Raw genomic sequence first — 17,860 nt, 5'->3', positions numbered from 1 at the left:
GGGAGAGTTTGGGGGGGGGGAGGGGGTGCTAGCTAGTACTGAATCTGCATCTGAATTATATAGTAGATGTCGAGTAAAGCGTTGTTTAGTGTGTGTGCTTGTGTTGTGTAAAAGAAATTTGCTAGGTCAATTAGGAGGATGTCTAATGATCCTGTCAGATAACTAACGCGATTAGCTATTGAAAATAACCCCGCAGACTTCTAACGTGGGTGAGAGGATGTGCTACCAGAGACGACCGGAAACAATCCACTGCGTTCATGACACGAGGGCAATTAGCATTTAAGATAAGCAAGATGCAAGCAAGCAGGCAGAGTTGTCGGTTATACGCGCGCATGGTCTGTCTGCATTTTGTGCTGCGTGGTAGAGCAGCTACCTTTGCAAGCATTCCTAACTAACTGTCCTGTCGCTAACTGCTTACGTTCGCACCAGGGTGAGATGGAGCAGGGTCGCAGTCAGGACAAGCCGGCTAGCCCCGAACCGCAGCTGAACGATAACAAGCCACAGAGTATTGCTCAGATCATATACGCCGAAAACAGGGTCAGTCATCTCTCGATACTCTATGTACTTTCGACACCGATGTATAGTGCAATGCATGCCATGTATAGCACCTAGGCCATCCCTTAAAAAATTCTATGTTTGCTGTCCCCCAACCCATGATTTTTTTAGGGGGTAGGTAGGTAGGTCTTTTTTGAGGCATAATAGTTATTTTAAGTCTGGATTGCCACACATGCTTTGTGTTTCAGTCTTAACTATAAGGAATATAAAAAAAACAAAAAAAAACATGGAACCCAAAATGTCAAAAAAAACGTTTGGGTCGCGGCTATTTTCGTGGGTCGGTCGGAGGACAGCTAACATATATAATTTTTTAAGGATGGCTCTGTAATGAACTTTTTAGATGTGATGCGTAATGCTGGATTTCTACACTGTCGACTGTAGAAGACTGGAGTATTATAGTAACACTCGACTGATATCATATCGTCGGTCTTGCCTTGATTACTTTAAAGTTAATACTGTTTTTCTAGAAGATGGGGGAGCGAAGTGGTCATTCAATTTTCCACATTTATAGAGTAGAGATGACGTTTTATGTTACGTGACCATTTTCGTTAAAATCGTTGACGAAATTAATGATTTTGCGATTGAGCAGCGGAAAGCAGAGGCCGCCCACTCTCTGCTGGAGACTCTAGGACCGAAGGTGGAGCTGCCGCTCTACAATCAACCATCAGACACGGCCGTCTATCACGAGAACAAGAGAAAGTAAGTCGTCGCGTCTCATCGTCACACACTTCTTAGAGTGACGCGTATCCTGCACAAAGTTTAGCCGCGTTTAATGTTAGATCGACCTGCACTACCTGCTTGTAGTTACATTTACGTAGGAGACGTTGCATTCTCCAAGTAATGTTGTTAATCAATGCTTGTTGTTATTTTGAAGTCATGTCGCGGTTTAAATTTTATCGGCTACGTTAGACTTGATCCTGTGAGATTGCCACTGAGAATCGTTTTTGTTTCCAGGTTTTTAATGATTAAGAAGAGACTCGTCTTGTTCTTCAAGAAGCGTCACCAAGCCAGAAAAATTCGTGTAAGCATAAAACTGATATGCCTATAGATACTAGGTTAGCATAATCTGTAAATGGGGCTTTAAGATATTTGAATTAAAATTATTTTTTAGCGGTCACTATTAATATGAATTGTTTATATGCTATTTACAGGGTATTTAAATCTTGTCTTGTGGCTGTTCTAGGAACGATATTTGTCGGAGCGATATGACCAGTTGATGCAGGGTTGGGTGAAGAAGATGGAACGCATAGAAAATAGCACCAAGCGGAAGTTAGTACAGATTCTACACATTTGATATTACCATAAGAAGCATGTTGCCAATTCGAACAGATTGCTTAAATATTGAAGCTAATTAATAGTTGATGAAAGATGGGGTTAATTGTATATAGATTGCTTACACTCTGATTAGAATGACGCGCAGCTTATCAAAATAAATGTTTGAGGCTTTGAGCTTCGATCGTTTATTTCTTACGTTATAATAATGTAATAATTTTATTATAATTGTTATTGTTATGATTAAATTTGTATATTTATATATTGTATAATTATGATATATTATATAATAGTTGTCTTTATTTAATAATAATAATCATCGTCATCGACAATTTTTACATTATTCCATTCCTTGCTTTCGACTTTCAGGGGGAAGGATGAGGTGAGGGCAAAGGACTTCCTCAAGCACTTCCCCGAGCTGAAGAAGCAGCGGGATGAGAAGGAGCGATTCTGCCGTGCGGGGAAGGGTACCGGCATGCCGTACTACGCGCGCAGCGAGGCCGAAATGGAACAGATCATGGACTGCATACACGAACAGGAGGTGAGCGCGCGCGCGGGTGAAGCCTGGAGCGCAGAGGGCGCCGGGGTCACGCGGTTACGACGAGCGCAGGGGGCACTGGCGTCGCACGATCACGTGCACGTGTGCGGTTGTGTGTGTGTGCGGTTGTGTGTGTGTGCACGTGTGTGCGTGCGGTCGTGCGAGGGTGTATGTCTACGTGCGTGTGTGCGTAATGCCGTATGCGCAAATGTCCACTTGTGTGCCTGTTTTATGTGTGTCTTTGTCTGTGTGCGTGTGTACGTGCGTGTGTGTATGTAATCAAGCATGGATTCGTATGTGCGCCTATCTCCATGAACGTGCGCTCGTGCGTGTGCATGCGGTTTGGCCCCCTGAATCACTCTATACTCTCCTGTTCCACAGATCACGTGCACGTGTGCGTGTGCTCGTGCGTGGGTGTATCTCTGTGTGTGCGTGTGTGTCTGTGCGTGTGTCCATGTCTGTCCACACGAGTGGCTGCGATTGTGTCCTCATGCGTGCATGTGCGTGCTTGCAGCTATGGCTGTACCACTGAATCCCCGCGTCTGTTTCACAGATCACATGCACGTGTGCGTGCGGTCGTGCGTGTGCATGCGGTTGTGGCTACTGAATCCCTCTCTATACTTCGAATCCCCACGTCTGTTCCACAGATCACATGCACGTGTGCGTGCGGTCGTGCGTGTGCATGCAGTTGTGGCTACTGAATCCTCTATACTTCGAATCCCCACGTCTGTTCCACAGATCACATGCACGTGTGCGTGCGGTCACGCGTGTGCATGCGGTTGTGGCTACTGAATCCCTCTCTATACTTCGAATCCCCGCGTCTGTTCCACAGATCACATGCACGTGTGCGTGCGGTCGTGCGTGTGCATTCGGTTGTGGCTACTGAATCCCTCCTATACTTCGAATCCCCGCGTCTGTTCCACAGATCACATGCACGTGTGCGTGCGGTTGTGGCTACTGAATCCCTCCTATACTTCGAATCCCCGCGTCTGTTCCACAGATCACATGCACGTGTGCGTGCGGTCGTGCGTGTGCATGCGGTTGTGGCTACTGAATCCCTCCTATACTTCGAATCCCCGCGTCTGTTCCACAGGAGGAGGACAGGAAGATGCGCAGCCTGTCGGTGATTCCTCCGATGATGCTGGACGCTCGACAGAGGAAGCTCGTCTTCACCAACAACAACGGTCTCATCGAGGACATGAAGGTCGCCTACAAGGAACGCCAGCACCTCAACATCTGGATGCCGCAGGAGAAGGGACTCTTCAAGGAGAAGTTCCTCCAGCATCCGAAGAACTTCGCTCTCATCGCGTCCTATCTGGAGCGGAAGGTCGGTGGTGTTCGAACGTGTGGCGATTGGGAGTGACTGGGTAACCCGTTTTGCCGTGCTGTGAATTAGAATGGGATGGCAATTCTTTAGGGAGGAGGGTGGGAATTCAGTGATTGTGTTCAGTGATTTTAATTAACAGCTGTGCTAGTGGGTTTATAACCGGGGTGTCTTATTGAAGTTGTTGTCATCGTTGTTGTTGTTGTCGATGTTGTTGTTGTTGTTGACATTTTAGTTAAATTTAATTCTCTTGTTTACACAGAGTGTGAGGGATTGCATTCTGTTCTACTATCTGAGTAAGAAGAATGAGAACTACAAGCGTCCGAAGCCTCGGCCGAGACCGGGACCGAGGAAAAAGGTCAGTGGTCAATCGCTTTCTAATCACGCCATACATGCAAGAAAGTATTACACAGCTTGGCGCATGTGTCGCCAAATGATGCGAATGCCTAGGCCGATTCTTCTTAAACTTGTTAATGTTTCACCCAAGGGTGGCTGAAATTATTTTGGTGTGAATGAAACTTACCAAAAACATAAGGAAGTTTAGTCGCAGGTGAATGAAATTCTGTGATAAAGACTCGAGGGTGAATGACACTGAAATAGTTTAAGTAGCACGTGGCTAGATGACATGTGTAGCGTCTGTGTTAGTGTAGTATCCTCCTAATGCCATTGGACGAAAGACAGACGAGCTTATGGCTAGACATTACACGTAGTCTCTGCGTTAGCGTATCGGTGCTATAGTACATGTGTCTAGTGTCTGCGTTAGTGTGATATCCTCCCAAAACCATGTGACGAAATACAGACGAGCTTGTGGCTAGACATTACACGTAGTCTTTGTGTTAACATCATATCAGGGGTAGACATCATTTGGATCCTGGTGTCGATTACTTCATTAACATTGCAGACGAGGGTTATCGAACCGGAGGCGGTGCACGAGTCCGTCGTGCCGGTCTTACCACCGGGTCCGATGATCAGCCAGCCGGGTGTGGCCATCAAGCAGGAGGAGCACCAAGTGAACATCAAGCAAGAGGAGAACATTGCCACGACTACGATCGGCGGAGAGATGACGGGGTGAGTGGCGAGTGCCTTCTTTGTGAATCCCCGGCCGTCGTTGACCCACCAGTCGGTGCTGCGAAGGTGCAGCGCTGCCATAGCAAGCATTTGTCGTGATCAATATATCAAATCGCCCAGATTTTTTTGATTTTTAACGATCTTATCAGGTAAGAATTTGAGGATACATTTAGTGCCGTTAGTACTTACTTTTCATGTAAGAAATTGCAACAAAATTTTTACAAATATCACCATAGAACGTAGAAAATTCGTGACGTAGTCAATTTAAACCCCCGCTGTCGGCTCGCGCGCCCGTTGTATCGTTTTGCACGTCGTGAAAATCGTTTGCGTTCGTTTGTCCGCCGACGCAGAGCCGAGATGGGCCGAGACGAGGCGTGCCTGAAGAAGGAAGAAGATGTAAAGGAGAGAGGAGACAACACTGAGCAGCAGCAGCAGGGCGAGGAGCTGGGAGAGGCGGAAAGGCAGGAGGGTGGAGGAGGTGATGGAGGACTGGAGGAGGAGGTGGGGAAGCGAGGGGAAGGTAGGTCAACCGTCGTAATCTCCGCATATGCTGGAAACTAACGGTCTAACTATCGATTGTGTTTTGAACACATCTTATTGAATCTATCGATTGTGGATTGTGTTTTGAACGCGCCTTATTGAATCTTTCGAATCTTTTTGAGCGCGTAGCAGTAGTAGTAGCTAGCCACATGCGTGCACACGCACGCAGACAACGCACTCACACACACAGAGGCGTGCACGCTCGCATGTACGTACACACCCACAAACTGATGCAAATGCGCGCAGGCATGCACGCACGCAGACATTCATACACATTCACACCCACTCACTCGCACCCATTCTCTCACACCCACTCTCTCACTCACTCTCTCTCTCTCCCGTGTCTTCAGATGGCGAGGCCGATGGAATGGTGTGCGCTGTCTGCAAGTCCCCGCTGGGACAGTACGACCTCAGCCGGCCGCTCACCCGAACCAACTGTGAGCAGTACGGACTGCCGCCGGAGCAGATCACGGCCGACTCGCGCGTGTGCACCACGTGCAGGTGTCGCTCCGTGCGTCGCCGCTACACGCAGTGAGTGCCCTGCCGCCGCCGTCGCTGGTGGCGGAATTCAACCTCCGATTTCGCGTTCCGCCTCGCATCTCGAGTTCGAATTTCGAGTTGGAGTTTTCAAACCTGAATTTTGGATTTTTGCGTCTTTGCGTTTTCGATGTCGTCTTTTGATGCTGAATTCGACCCCAATTTTGCGTATCACCTCTAATCTCGTGTCAGAACTTCGAGTTCGAATTTTTTGAAAACCAGATTTGGGATTTTTGCGACTGCGTTTTCGACGTCGTCTTTCGGCACGAGTTTTGTCGACGTCTTTGCTGTCGGCGCGGGACAGCGACGGCGTTAAATCCTCTGATTTTTAACTCGCGAGCAGTCGTGGACTCTTGCGTGAAGGTCGGTTCTCTGCTCAGTGCACATTTCATTTCTCGTTCGTGTATTCCATTCTAATTTGTGTCGTTTTAATTCCGTGTTCCGTCCCCCCCACCGTCTTAACCTCAGGTCCCATTTTTCGCGTGCGCTTTCTCGTCGCGTGACTCGGTCGTGGACTCGCTCGTGAAGGTCCGTTCTCGACTCGCGCACTAATCCTGTTTTCCCAGGGTTCGTAGCGGGTCTTCCAAAGTCTTATAAGTACTTATTTTGCCAAAAATAAAATAAGGGCCCTTATTAGTACTTATTTTTGGTGAAATCTTAGAAAAGTACTTAGTAGTTCTTATTTTTGCCAAAGGACCATTTTTCAACATTTTCTGTGTTTAAATTCTGTGCAATTGTGTATATAAATGTTATTAGTGTACTTTAATAGTCGGTGATCTATCAGAAATCGCGTAAAAAAGTATTATTTTGGCCTCCAGAAAGGGTCTTATAAGTCCTTATTTCAACATGTGTCTTACTACTATGAACCCTGTTTCCATCGGCCGCCGTTTGAATCGCAGGTCCCATTTTTCGCGTGCGCTTTCTCGTCGCGTGACTCGGTCGTGGACTCGCTCGTGAAGGTCCGTTCTCGACTCGCGCACTAATTCTGTTTTCCGTCGGCCGCCGTGTGAATCGCAGGTGCCCCGTGCAGAGCTGCAAGACTCCGAAGAGGAAGGTGAAGCGATTGCGTCCACTGCCGGCGAAGTGGGCCGAGCTGAATCGCGACATCAAGCAACCTATCGTCGACGACCTCCGTGAGTGTCTCCTTCGCCCCCTCGCATTCCCTCTCCCGCGGCGCGTCCTCCAACTCGAAGCTTGACTCTCCGCGGAGACGCGTCGTGCGGGAGAAAGTAGCTAACGCAAATTGCGTATACAGAGATGCCAACCACTACGATTTATCCGTATTTTATACGAATTTCTATTCCTTTTGCACCACTACGACCAGTTTGTATCAAACTACGAATTTCACTGTGATAGAATTTTTTGTCAATTTATTGTCATTTTTGATCCTCAGAATGCAGGAAATTGCATCTCAGAATCAAAAAAGTTTCCGGGGGGCATGCCGAACCCCCCTAGCAAACTCGGGTCACTCGAACTACTAATTTGATGGCCAGAAACTACAGATTGCTTCAAATATGTGTTGGCATCTCTGCGTATAGCATTCGGTATACTTATAGCATTTGGTATGCTTATAGCATTCGGTATACTTATAGCATTCGGTATACTTATAGCATTCGGTATACTTATAGCATTCGGTATGCTTATAAAGTACACAATCTATTATCCAAAATTCTGAAAACCTAAAAGCTCCGAATACCGAAAGTTTTTTCGTGGAGGTCGTCAGCACACTAAAGCTCGCGTTTGGCTGCACAAGGTTCACTGCAAAAATATTAATGTGTTTGGCATCACTCATACATATTGTACTGTACCAGAAATTAATTTTGCATTGCAGAGATTCCGGCGGAGTGCACAAAGTGCTGCTCAGCTTGTTTCAATAGAATTGCGCGGCGCATGGGGAGCGGTAGTGAGAACGTTGCTCCGGAATCCTCAGATCATGGTAACGTGTGCACATCGCTCTTATCACACTGTCAGTCTTGCGCTACATGTGTGCGTGCATGTGTGTTTATCTCTCTCCCACTCACACTCTCACTCTCTTTCTCTCCTTCACTCTCTCTCTCTCTCGCTCTCTCTCGCTCTCTCAGTCTCCCTCACTCACTCTCTCACTCTCTGTCTCTCTCCCTCCATCTCCCTCTCTCCCTCCCTATCATTTTCACACTCACTCGCATCAACTCGGTTACTTCTCCTCTCTTGTTTTCTTTCTCGCTTATTGGGTTTACTATTATAAAATATTTCTGCAGTATAAATATAATATATATCAAGGTTATATTCCATATATTGCTAAAGTGTGCTGTTATTGGTATGTACGATGCATGTCTTTTTCAGATGGAATGGAAACTTCTCGCTGGACGGAACAGGAGATAGAGATGACCAAGAAAGGTATTTTAATTTGTGAATGTAATAGCTTCTTCGGCAGGCAGGCAAGCATGTCGTTAGCTTGATGAGTTTTATAATTATTTTTCCTTCTCGCGTGTGTATGTTTGCTTATAATTTTGTAGGTATAGACGTATCAATAAATGACGGCTGTAAGGCATCGGTTAGAAAATCTGGCATTGTTATGAATTGGGTTGTGCATGGTGGTCTTGAACAGTTTGTGATTGATTGCAGGAATGAAGGAGCACGGAAGAAACTGGATGATAGTTGCCAACCTTGTTGGCACCAAGACCGAGTCGCAGTGTCGAAATTTCTACCTGAACAACAAGCGAAAGATGGGTCTCGACACAATCGTTCAGGAGTACAAGCGCAAGAAGGTATGTGTATCTTTGACCTTGTTGGTTTGTTTGTTGGTTTGTCTGTCAACATGATATCTCAAAAAGTTACGGACGGATTTTGATGAAATTTTTCGTACGGGTTGGTCTTGGGCCAACAATCAATCGATTAAATTTTGGTGGTGATCAGGATCCAGATCTGGATCCAGGATTTTTTTACTTTTTTATTTTGTTTAATATTTTTTTTGTGGGGAAGACTTCGGACGCATTCAAAATTCATCAAAAAAAAATTCTGGATTTGTTTTTCTGAAAATTTCATGAAACTACAATGGGTGTACCAGCAAGATGAGGGGGGGGATTGTTACGCTGTGGCAGAGGTTTGATATCTCCGATTGCTCTTGTTTGTTATATTTCCAGTTGACGACAGTCAATTTGTTCGAGTTGCAAGTAATGTCGACCAACAGTCGGCAACAGCTTTTGTTGTTCGCTGCGGCGTCACGTATAGTCATGTTATTTACTGTTATTTATCTGCTTTTTTTATTCTTTTAAGGCGGTAGAGAGGAGACGCAGGCAGGCGTCGGAGAGCGTCGTTTCAACAGCGCCCTCTGACGACGACATGTCTGGTGATTCGAGCGAGGAGGACAACGGGCCGGACGATGACATGAATAGCAGTGACACTGCCAGTGTCCCCAGTCCCGGATCACGTAAGTCGAAAGGTAAGAGCTACCGAGGACGTTTCCATGATCGCTCAACTTCGGGGGGTCAGAAATGTGTCTCTGCCAGAAATCGATTTTGTTTCGCGTGGAAAGGTGAATCACGACTTTGAATGAGAAGAAATCTCTAATCATTAAATTAAAAAAATAAAATTTGTTTTACTGAAATAAAAAAATAAAAAATTTATTTTTTTAAATGTTTGATTTGTAATACTCTTCTAATGCGAACTCGTTGCCTTTCTCGCAGAGAGCGAGTGCGAGGGAATGAAGCCTGATAGCCTGACCGAGGACAGAGCCGCCATCGCTGGAGGCAGGAGGAACCCCAGCGAGAGAACAGAGGGCGCTGGCAACACGCCCGAGCTGGGCGAACAAAATCTCGGTGACAACCCGGGCGTGAACACGTCTCAGAAGAGCGACTGCGACAGCAGCGCCACCCAGAGTGCTGACGAGATCCAGCCGCTCATCGAACAAGCGGACAGCTCTCAGCAGCCGACGCCGGGTGGTAGTGCTGGCGATCAGCTGCACGCGGACGCCCCGTGGCATCAGTACATGACGGTGCCGCGAGCGAGACAGCAGCCACTACAGGTGACCATCGTTGAATATCCTGCTTGTATTCACCTCGTCTTGCTGTTTTTCTTCTCGTTCTTCTTGTCTTCGACGTATTGCCGTCCGGCGGATGCGTTTTGTCGTTGCGAGGAGGTCTTACACGTTTTGTTTCGCGCGCGATGCATTCGGGAGTCGTGTAACCATAGTTCGTGTACCTATTTTCGTTAACGCGCATTCACGTACCTGCATTTGTGCTAACCTCAGAGCTACGCCGGCGCCATCAACCCAGACGCGCTGCCGATACCAGTTTCGCGAAGTACCGCCAGCCCAAGGACCCAATCGACGTCCGCGCCGGTTTCTCAAGGCCACAGCAAGACCCCAGCACAACAGGTACCTTGTTACACACCACCGTGTTTTCTTCTCCTCTCTCGCGTTTTAATTAAAAATCGTCCAGATCGACTTTGACGTGCAAGATTTCAATGTCACTTATTGCGTGCACTCCAGGTACCCATGTTTGCCAAGTTGATCATGCTAGACCGGTTTGTATGTCTGTCGCGCGTCTACTCCAAAATGTGGCACTTCGTTACTAGGCAACGTTTTTCGAACGTCCCGTCGCAATGCAGATTGGCTCACAGTTACCCCCCCCCCTCCGATCGTTTACTGCGAGTGGATATGTAGATAAAAATGTATAAATAATAAATTATAAATAAGACCAATTTAACTGATAAAGTTCTCTCGTCCAGATCGCGCACGATTTCGATGTCGGGGTTAATGTAACATATACGCTGTATATTTCGCGGTGGTTTAATTTTCGCGAATTTCACGGAACGCGTCCCTGACCGCGAAAATAACACACAAATAATTCATACTAAATAATACCGAATAATTCATAATTCACTGACCACGAAATTAACCACTCGCAAAATTGTCCGTCAAGTATGAATTCGCGAAAATATCTGTACGCGAAAAATATGCCGTATACACGAACTTAGGCACGTGCGATTGTGTGTACACAGAGCGATGCCGCAGAGCAGCACAAGAAGTACAAGGGTGAGGCGTGCATCGCCGACATCATTGACATCATGATCGACAAGAACCTGCGCGAGGACCCGCCCAACCTGCCCGTGACGACCAACAAGCTCTTCTACCAGTTCATGAAGGAGGACAAGCGGAAGGAGGAAGCGCCGAAGCAGCCGCAGCAGGAGCCGGCGAGGGAGAGTGTGCGCTCGGCGGACCGCGGCGGCGGCGGCGGCGGCGGCGGTGGGCTGGGTCTGTTTCGGCACGATCTGTACCAGCAGCAGAAGCCACCGGACGCTGACGATGTCTCTAAGCATCGACAGGACGGCCGGCTGATGACCGAAGGACGCGGCATGGATGTACGCAGCATGGATGGACGTGTTATGGATGGGCGCGGCATGGAGGGACGCGGCATGGAAGGACGTGGCATGGATGGACGTGGCATGGAGGGACGCGGCATGGAAGGACGTGGCATGGATGGACGTGGCATGGAGGGACGTGGCATGGATGGACGCGGCATGGAGGGACGTGGCATGGAGGGACGTGTCATGGATGGACGCAGCATGGATGGACGTGTTATAGATGGACGTTCCATGGAGGGACGCGGCATGGATGGACGTGGCATGGATGGACGTTCCATGGAGGGGCGTGCAATAGATGGACGTTCCGTGGAAGGACGTGGCATGGAGGGACGCGGCATGGAGGGGCGCGCAATGGATGGACGTTCCATGGAAGGACGTGGCATGGAGGGACGCGGCATGGATGGACGAGGCATGGAGGGTCGTGTCATGGAAGGACGTGTCATGGATGGACGTGGCATGGAAGGACGCGGCATGAGCGACGCGCGGGGCTTGGACGTGCGTATGATGGGCGAGGCGCGCGCGATGGCCGACATGCGGGCGGCGATGCCGGACGGCCGCACGATCGGCGAGGCGCGCGACGTCTTCGGCCGCGTCTCGTCCGAGGACGCCATCCGCCAGCGCATCATGCAGGTGCTGATGCCACCGCCGCCCGCGCACACGCAGCCGTTCGTGCCGCGCAGCGACCCGCGCCACCCAATCAACGCCGAGGGCATCTCCGCCGCGCTCCTCGAGGCCCACCAGAGGGAGCAGCAGCAGCGCGACGCGGCGGCGCGTGCCAAGTCGCCGACGTCGACGCCGCCGTCGCTTATCCGCGAGAAGACGTCGCCGGCGCCGCAGCAGCAGCCGGCGCGGCCGCACGTCCCCAAGCCGGCGAAGACGTCCAACCTGCCGCCGACGCCGCCGCTCATCGCGACGACGAAGGCGGCGCCCCCTGGCAAGCCGGAGAAGCACGTCGGCGGCATGCTGCCGGGCGCGCACGCGTACCACCAGCACATGGCCGGCAAGCAGGAGAAGCCTCAGGGCGGCTCAATCATGCAGGGCACGCCCGTGTACCACGCGGCGGTGGCGGCGGCGGCGGCGGGCGGCGCGGGGGAGACGGCGGCGCTTTACAAGGCGCAGCACGAGGCGATGCTGCGGCAGGCGCAGCCCGTGCGCTCCGACTCGGGCTCGATCACGCGCGGCACGCCTGTGTCGCATGGCGCGCGCGCGCAGGCCGGCGACGCGGCGTCGTCGTCGCGCGAGGCGGCGGCGGCGGCGGCCGGCATGGCGGGCATGTACCCGTTCATCCGGCCCGGCATGCCGATGGTGTACGACGCGGCGATGCTCGAGCAGATGTACCGGCAGCACCAGTTCTACCCCGGTCCGCTCACCGCCGCGTACGTCCAACACCAGTACGCCGCCAAGGACTCTCCCTTCGAGAGCTCGCGGCACACGCTGATGGCCGACTACGTGACGTCGCAGCAGATGCAGGCGCGGCGCGGCGGCGCCACCACGCCGCAGGACAAGGACGGGCGCACGGCGTCGCCGCGCAGCCAGCCGCCGCCGACTAGTGTGCCGCAGGGCGCGCTCGCGTCGGCCATGTACTACATGACGCCGCAGGGGCCCGTGCTCGTGCCCTCGCCGCAGGTGCCGCTGCCCGAGCCGGGGCAGGTCGTGCGCACGCCGCCGCTGCCGCCGCAGCACGCGGATGCGCGCGACGAGCCGCCATTGCCGCGCGACGCGTGGCCGACGCGCGCGCAGCCGCTGCACGCCGGCGACCGCAAGGCGGAGTACGCGAGCCCGTCGCCGCAGCGGCAGAACGTGATCACGCATCGCAGCATCATCACGGGCACGGTGATTCACGCGCCGAAGGCCGGCTCGCCGCGCGGACACGACGCGGGTAAGGCGGCGGGCGAGCGCTACAGCCCCGCGGCGGCCGGCAGCCGCAAGAGCGTGTCGCCGCAGGCCGGCTGGGGCGCGATGGCGCACGCTGTCGTCTCGCCGCGCAGCTACGCCGACGGCTACGTGGCGGCCGACGTCGCCGCGCAGGAGCGAGAGCGCATGGCCGAGCGCGAGCGCCAGGAGGCGCTGGTGAAGCGGCAGCAGGAGGCGATCGGCCGCGGCATGTACTGGCACCCGGCGATGGAAGCGGCGGCGGCGGCGGCGGAGCGCGGGAAGCGTGGCGACGATGGCGGCGGCGCCGGCGCGGCACAGCAGCAACAGCAGCAGCAGCAGCAGCAGCAGCAGCGTCATGGCGCGCGGCTGCAGGCGGAGCAGCGATGGCGGCTCGAGGAGGAGGAGCGGAGGCTGTGGGAGGCTCGCGAGGAGCGGGCCGCGCAGCAGCAGGCCGCCGCAGCAGCAGCTGCCGCAGAGAAGGAGCGGCAGGAGCGCAGCAAGGCCGAGCTCCAGCTGCAGCAGCAGCAGCAGCAGCAGCAGCAACAGCAGCCGCGCGACCACACGTGGCCGATGGGGGCGCCACCGCCACCACGGCCGGGCAGCGGGGCGAGCGGCGGGCGTCCGTCGGACCGCGAGCCGGGAGAGATCGACCGCATCATGCCCGGCTACAAGAAGGAGGACGGTGGCAAGCCTGCAGGGGCCGCCGCCGCCGCCGCGGCGACCGCAGCGGTCGGCGACGCTGGGAGCACGCGCACCGCCGCAGACCTCATCGACGCCATCATCAACCAGCAGATGAACCGCGGCTCGCACGCCGACGAACAGCCGCAGAGGGCGCCACGCGGCGGCGGCGGCGGCGGCCTGCGGCAGCAGTTCACCGACATCGCGGCGGCGCAGAACAAGCGCAAGAGCCCCGAGGGCGGGCACGCCGACACGCAGCTGTCGCCGTACAAGCGGCCGCAGTATCACAAGCTCGACCCGCTGCGCGCCAAGCACATGGAAGCGGATGTCGCCAGCAGCAGCAGCGGCAGCGGCGCCCCCGCCGAATACCGGGAACCGCCGGCGCCCTCTACCTCGGACGGAAAGGCGGGCGGCAGCGGCGGGGGTCCGGGGCAGAACGCGATTCACAGCAAGACGATCACGCTAGGCGAGCACATAGAGGCGATCATCACGCAGGACTACCGACGCGTCGCGCCGATGCCCAGCGAGCCGGCAGGGGGCGCCGCTAACCAGGCGGAGACGGCGAAGCGCAAGGCCGAGGCCGACCTGCAGAAGAACATCATCAGTTCCCGCATCCAGAGCCTGCTGCACGCCGACAGCATGCGTGCAGGGGGCGCCACCGAGCCGCCGAGGAAGGGAGACGACGCACGGCCGACGAGCCAGGTGTGTGCCGCTTCTCTTGTTCTATTGTCGTCTAAATTTGTTCTATTGTCTCGGAAATTTATGAATTTTTGTGTGTGAAATAGATGGATTCTCGATTGGAAATAGCCGGTTTAGATGATGCTGTTGCGTAGTGGTTTAGTTGCCTTTGAGATGTGTTTCACAATCGCTCTAACTAACTAAGGATTAACGTAAGGACATGCATTTAGACACGTTTAATAGTCGCTGCGCTACTTCTGTACTTGCTTTCACCGTCTCGATCGAAACCTATGCGAGGCAGCTAGCGTTTAGCTCTCTCTGCGTATGTGTATTCTCTCCTAGCAGCTAGCGTTTACCTATCTCTGTCTGTGTTCTCTAGCAGCAGCCGGCTCCTGCGAGCTCAGGGCCGGCCATGCACGGCTGGAAGCTGAGGATGGCTCTGCAGCAAGAGGAGCAGAAGGGCAGAGAGCAGGCGCAGCCCGACGAACGATCGATCATCCGCATCGCTCCCAGCACCTCTCCCCGTGGAGGCGGCGGCGGCGGCGGAGGAGGCGAGGGGTCGCGGGACGGGCTGTCGACCAGCAGGGATGGTCTCCGCGCCTCGCCGCAGGATTCACCGTCGCAGGTAAGCTGTGGCTGCACGAGGGAGGAGGGTCACCACGGTCAAAACCTGGGTGTTGCCAGTGGCAGTCCCACATGCATCTAGAGCTATCTCTCTAGTTACAGGACGACCGGTTCGTAGTTTACCAGTTGAAAATCGTGAAAACCTGAATGTTGTAGAAAATTACAGTGAACATTTTACGTGTGTAAATTAAAATTATTGCTCGAAAAGCGTATTCAGTAGAAAACCATCATAAAAATGTGGTAAAATAAAACGAACGATAAATGTCGCATAAACGAGCATTGCGTTTAGATTGAATGACCTGTTTTACATAAAATGACCCCCTGCGTCTCCGTCTCCGTGTGTCTCGTCAGATGGCGAGCTACGGCATCGAGCCGATCTCGCCGCCAGATGCCTCGGCGAGCAGCAGCAGCGGCGACTCGTGTCTCGCGCGATCCGACGTCTCGCAGTCGACCCACAGCACGATGCACGGCGCGTGGCCGTCGAGCGGAGGCGGGGGCGTGCCCGCGCCGCGACACCACGCGATGATGCAGGGCCAGCCGGATAGCACAGAGGGCAGAGGTGAGTGTGTGAGCGTGTGTGTGTGTACATGCGTGCGTGTGTGTGCGTCCGTGCGTGTGTGTGCGTGCATGCGTGTGTGTGAGTGTGTGAACGTGTGTGTGTGTGTGTGCGTGCGTGAATGTGCGTGTGCGTGTGCGTGCGTGCGTGCGTGCGTGCGTGCGTGCGTGCGTGCGTGTGTTCACGTTTGTGTGCGAGTGCGTGTGTGTGTGGACATGTATTCACGGAATACGTGGATGCGGATACAATAGAAAGAGATAATTCTTTATACAGTCATATATATATATTATAAGTGTGTGTGTGTGCGTGCGTGCGTGCGTGCGTGCGTGCGTGCGTGCGTGCGTGCGTGCGTGCGTGTGTTCACGTTTGTGTGCGAGTGCGTGCATGTGTGGACATGTATTCACGGAATACGTGGATTCGGATACAATAGAAAGAGATAATTCTTCATACAGTCATATATATATATTATAAGTGTGTGTGTGTGTGTGTGCGTGCGTGCGTGCGTGCGTGCGTGCGTGCGTGCGTGTATCAAGTAGCGAGTTTCATAATTAGCAAGTTAGGATTATCGTAACGTGGTGCAACTGTGACTGACCTGACTTGACACGCTTCCAATGAGCATTCTTCGCTCTGCCAGGTATGGGCCGCTCATTGGCACCAGGGGGCGCAGCACGCAGTAGCCCCGGCAACAGGATGTCAGCGATGGACTACATGTCGAATCGCATCGTCGAGGTGGTACGCTACAACAATGAGATGGGCGAGGGCAGGCTACCAGGCAGCCGGGCCAATCAGAGTCAAGCATCGGCTTACTCGGAAGGTGCGGAACGACTCTTCTCGCAAATGTGATTCATATGAAATATAAGAAGTGCAGCGTTATACATTTTACAGATCTTTCCTAGGTTGGAAGGAATTGGCGTGCCTGCATGCATTTCTGTTGTTTAGTAACGATCCGCATTTCGTATGTTACCTCAGGTTCCATCATTATTTAGTCGGTATGTATCTCAGTAAACATTCTTCTGCGTTGCATTGATCCGAATGTCGTTATGAATACCGGATGAATGTGTAGACGCGAGGAGAAGGATGCTGGGAGAACAGCCAGAGCCATCTGCAGTTGGGAACGGAAGCGATCGAATCGGCTCGTCTAGCACTGACCAACAGGAGCACCGCCCCATGCAGTTGTCCCCTCGACAGGTGCATGCTAAATCAAAAATAAATTATATATGAACAATATTTATAAATTAATATATAAGTAATAAATTTTGCCTGGTCGGCACAGTTACAGTTCACCTTGTTTTCTCCACATTGTACCAAAGCGAACTTATCGTGTGGCGTGCGTGCAGCACTAGCGCCAGCTCGCGCGACGACCCCACGCAAGAATCTGTCGTATCTATCTTCGATCTACGATCTCTCTATCTTAGACCTTACGATCTATCTTCGATTATCCAGGGTTCGCCGCGACAGTCGTCCCCGCGCCAGATCTCGCCTCCAGGGGGCGCCCACAAGCCGGTGATGTCTCGCAAGGCGGCGCTGCTGAAGGGCGTGTCGTCGGCGCGTCGGGCCGGGTCCGTCTCGCCGAACAGCAGTGAGGGCATGGGCTCCGGCCGGTACATGGAGCCTGCTCTAGCCGACCCCTATAACAGGTGAGACGCCGGCGTGCTCTGCTAGCTACACGCGTGATTTGGGCATGATTCATTGATTCATCAGATGATGATGTACTAGGTAGTAGTAGTAGTAGTAGTAGCAGCAGCAGCAGCAGACAGCAGCAGCAGCAGTAGCAGTAGCAGCAGCAGCAGAAGCAGCAGCAGCAGCAGCAGCAGCAGCAGCAGTAGCAGCAGCATAGCAGTAGCAGCAGAAGCAGGTATCTTACCTTTATTTTGGCTTTATTTTGGGAGTGATTCATTGATAATGAATACTAGGTAGTAGTAGTAGCAGCAGCAGCAGCAGGAACAACAGCAGCAGCAGCAGCAGTAATATTCGTAACATAACTCGTAATATCAGTGAGTAATGGTAATCACTAATAATTCACTAACGGTGAATAACTCGTGGTTTAATTAGTGGTTAACGAGCGTCGTGTTGATCAGGCTGCTGCCGACCGCCGCTGTGCACGACGCTGAGAGCTCGAGTCCGCGCGCTTCCGCCTACCACGACCCGGAGAGCTCCAGCCCTCGCGCGTTCCATCCCGGATCGTCCCCGAGTTCGCGCGCGACGCAGCGGCCGTCGTCGACGCCGAGCCCTCGCGCGCTCCAGCATCCGACGTCGTCGCCGAGCCCCCGCG

General features: G+C 52.9%; 1 protein-coding gene across 1 annotated transcript in view; it reads left to right on the top strand.

The window, feature by feature from the left end:
- The window catches only part of LOC106805253, a gene marked incomplete in the record, with an annotated part of 34,950 nt that overhangs the window by 13,305 nt on the left and 3,785 nt on the right, over window positions 1-17,860 (top strand). The window contains 26 exon segments of the mRNA XM_014806782.1: window positions 430-537; window positions 1,145-1,254; window positions 1,510-1,576; window positions 1,739-1,824; window positions 2,197-2,368; window positions 3,459-3,692; window positions 3,952-4,047; window positions 4,591-4,757; window positions 5,108-5,277; window positions 5,648-5,828; window positions 6,852-6,967; window positions 7,666-7,770; window positions 8,157-8,210; window positions 8,439-8,581; window positions 9,090-9,255; window positions 9,500-9,837; window positions 10,063-10,188; window positions 10,815-12,389; window positions 12,420-13,355; window positions 13,425-14,432; window positions 14,788-15,033; window positions 15,384-15,591; window positions 16,223-16,402; window positions 16,652-16,776; window positions 17,032-17,225; window positions 17,667-17,857. Coding sequence (XP_014662268.1) covers window positions 430-537; window positions 1,145-1,254; window positions 1,510-1,576; window positions 1,739-1,824; window positions 2,197-2,368; window positions 3,459-3,692; window positions 3,952-4,047; window positions 4,591-4,757; window positions 5,108-5,277; window positions 5,648-5,828; window positions 6,852-6,967; window positions 7,666-7,770; window positions 8,157-8,210; window positions 8,439-8,581; window positions 9,090-9,255; window positions 9,500-9,837; window positions 10,063-10,188; window positions 10,815-12,389; window positions 12,420-13,355; window positions 13,425-14,432; window positions 14,788-15,033; window positions 15,384-15,591; window positions 16,223-16,402; window positions 16,652-16,776; window positions 17,032-17,225; window positions 17,667-17,857 — 7,102 coding nt within the window.

The sequence above is a fragment of the Priapulus caudatus genome, unplaced genomic scaffold (genome assembly GCF_000485595.1).
Source record: "Priapulus caudatus unplaced genomic scaffold, Priapulus_caudatus-5.0.1 Scaffold107, whole genome shotgun sequence".
Lineage (NCBI taxonomy): Eukaryota > Metazoa > Priapulida > Priapulimorpha > Priapulimorphida > Priapulidae > Priapulus > Priapulus caudatus.
The sequence above is the reverse complement of the archived record's forward strand: the minus strand, read 5'-3'. Positions and strand labels throughout refer to the sequence as shown.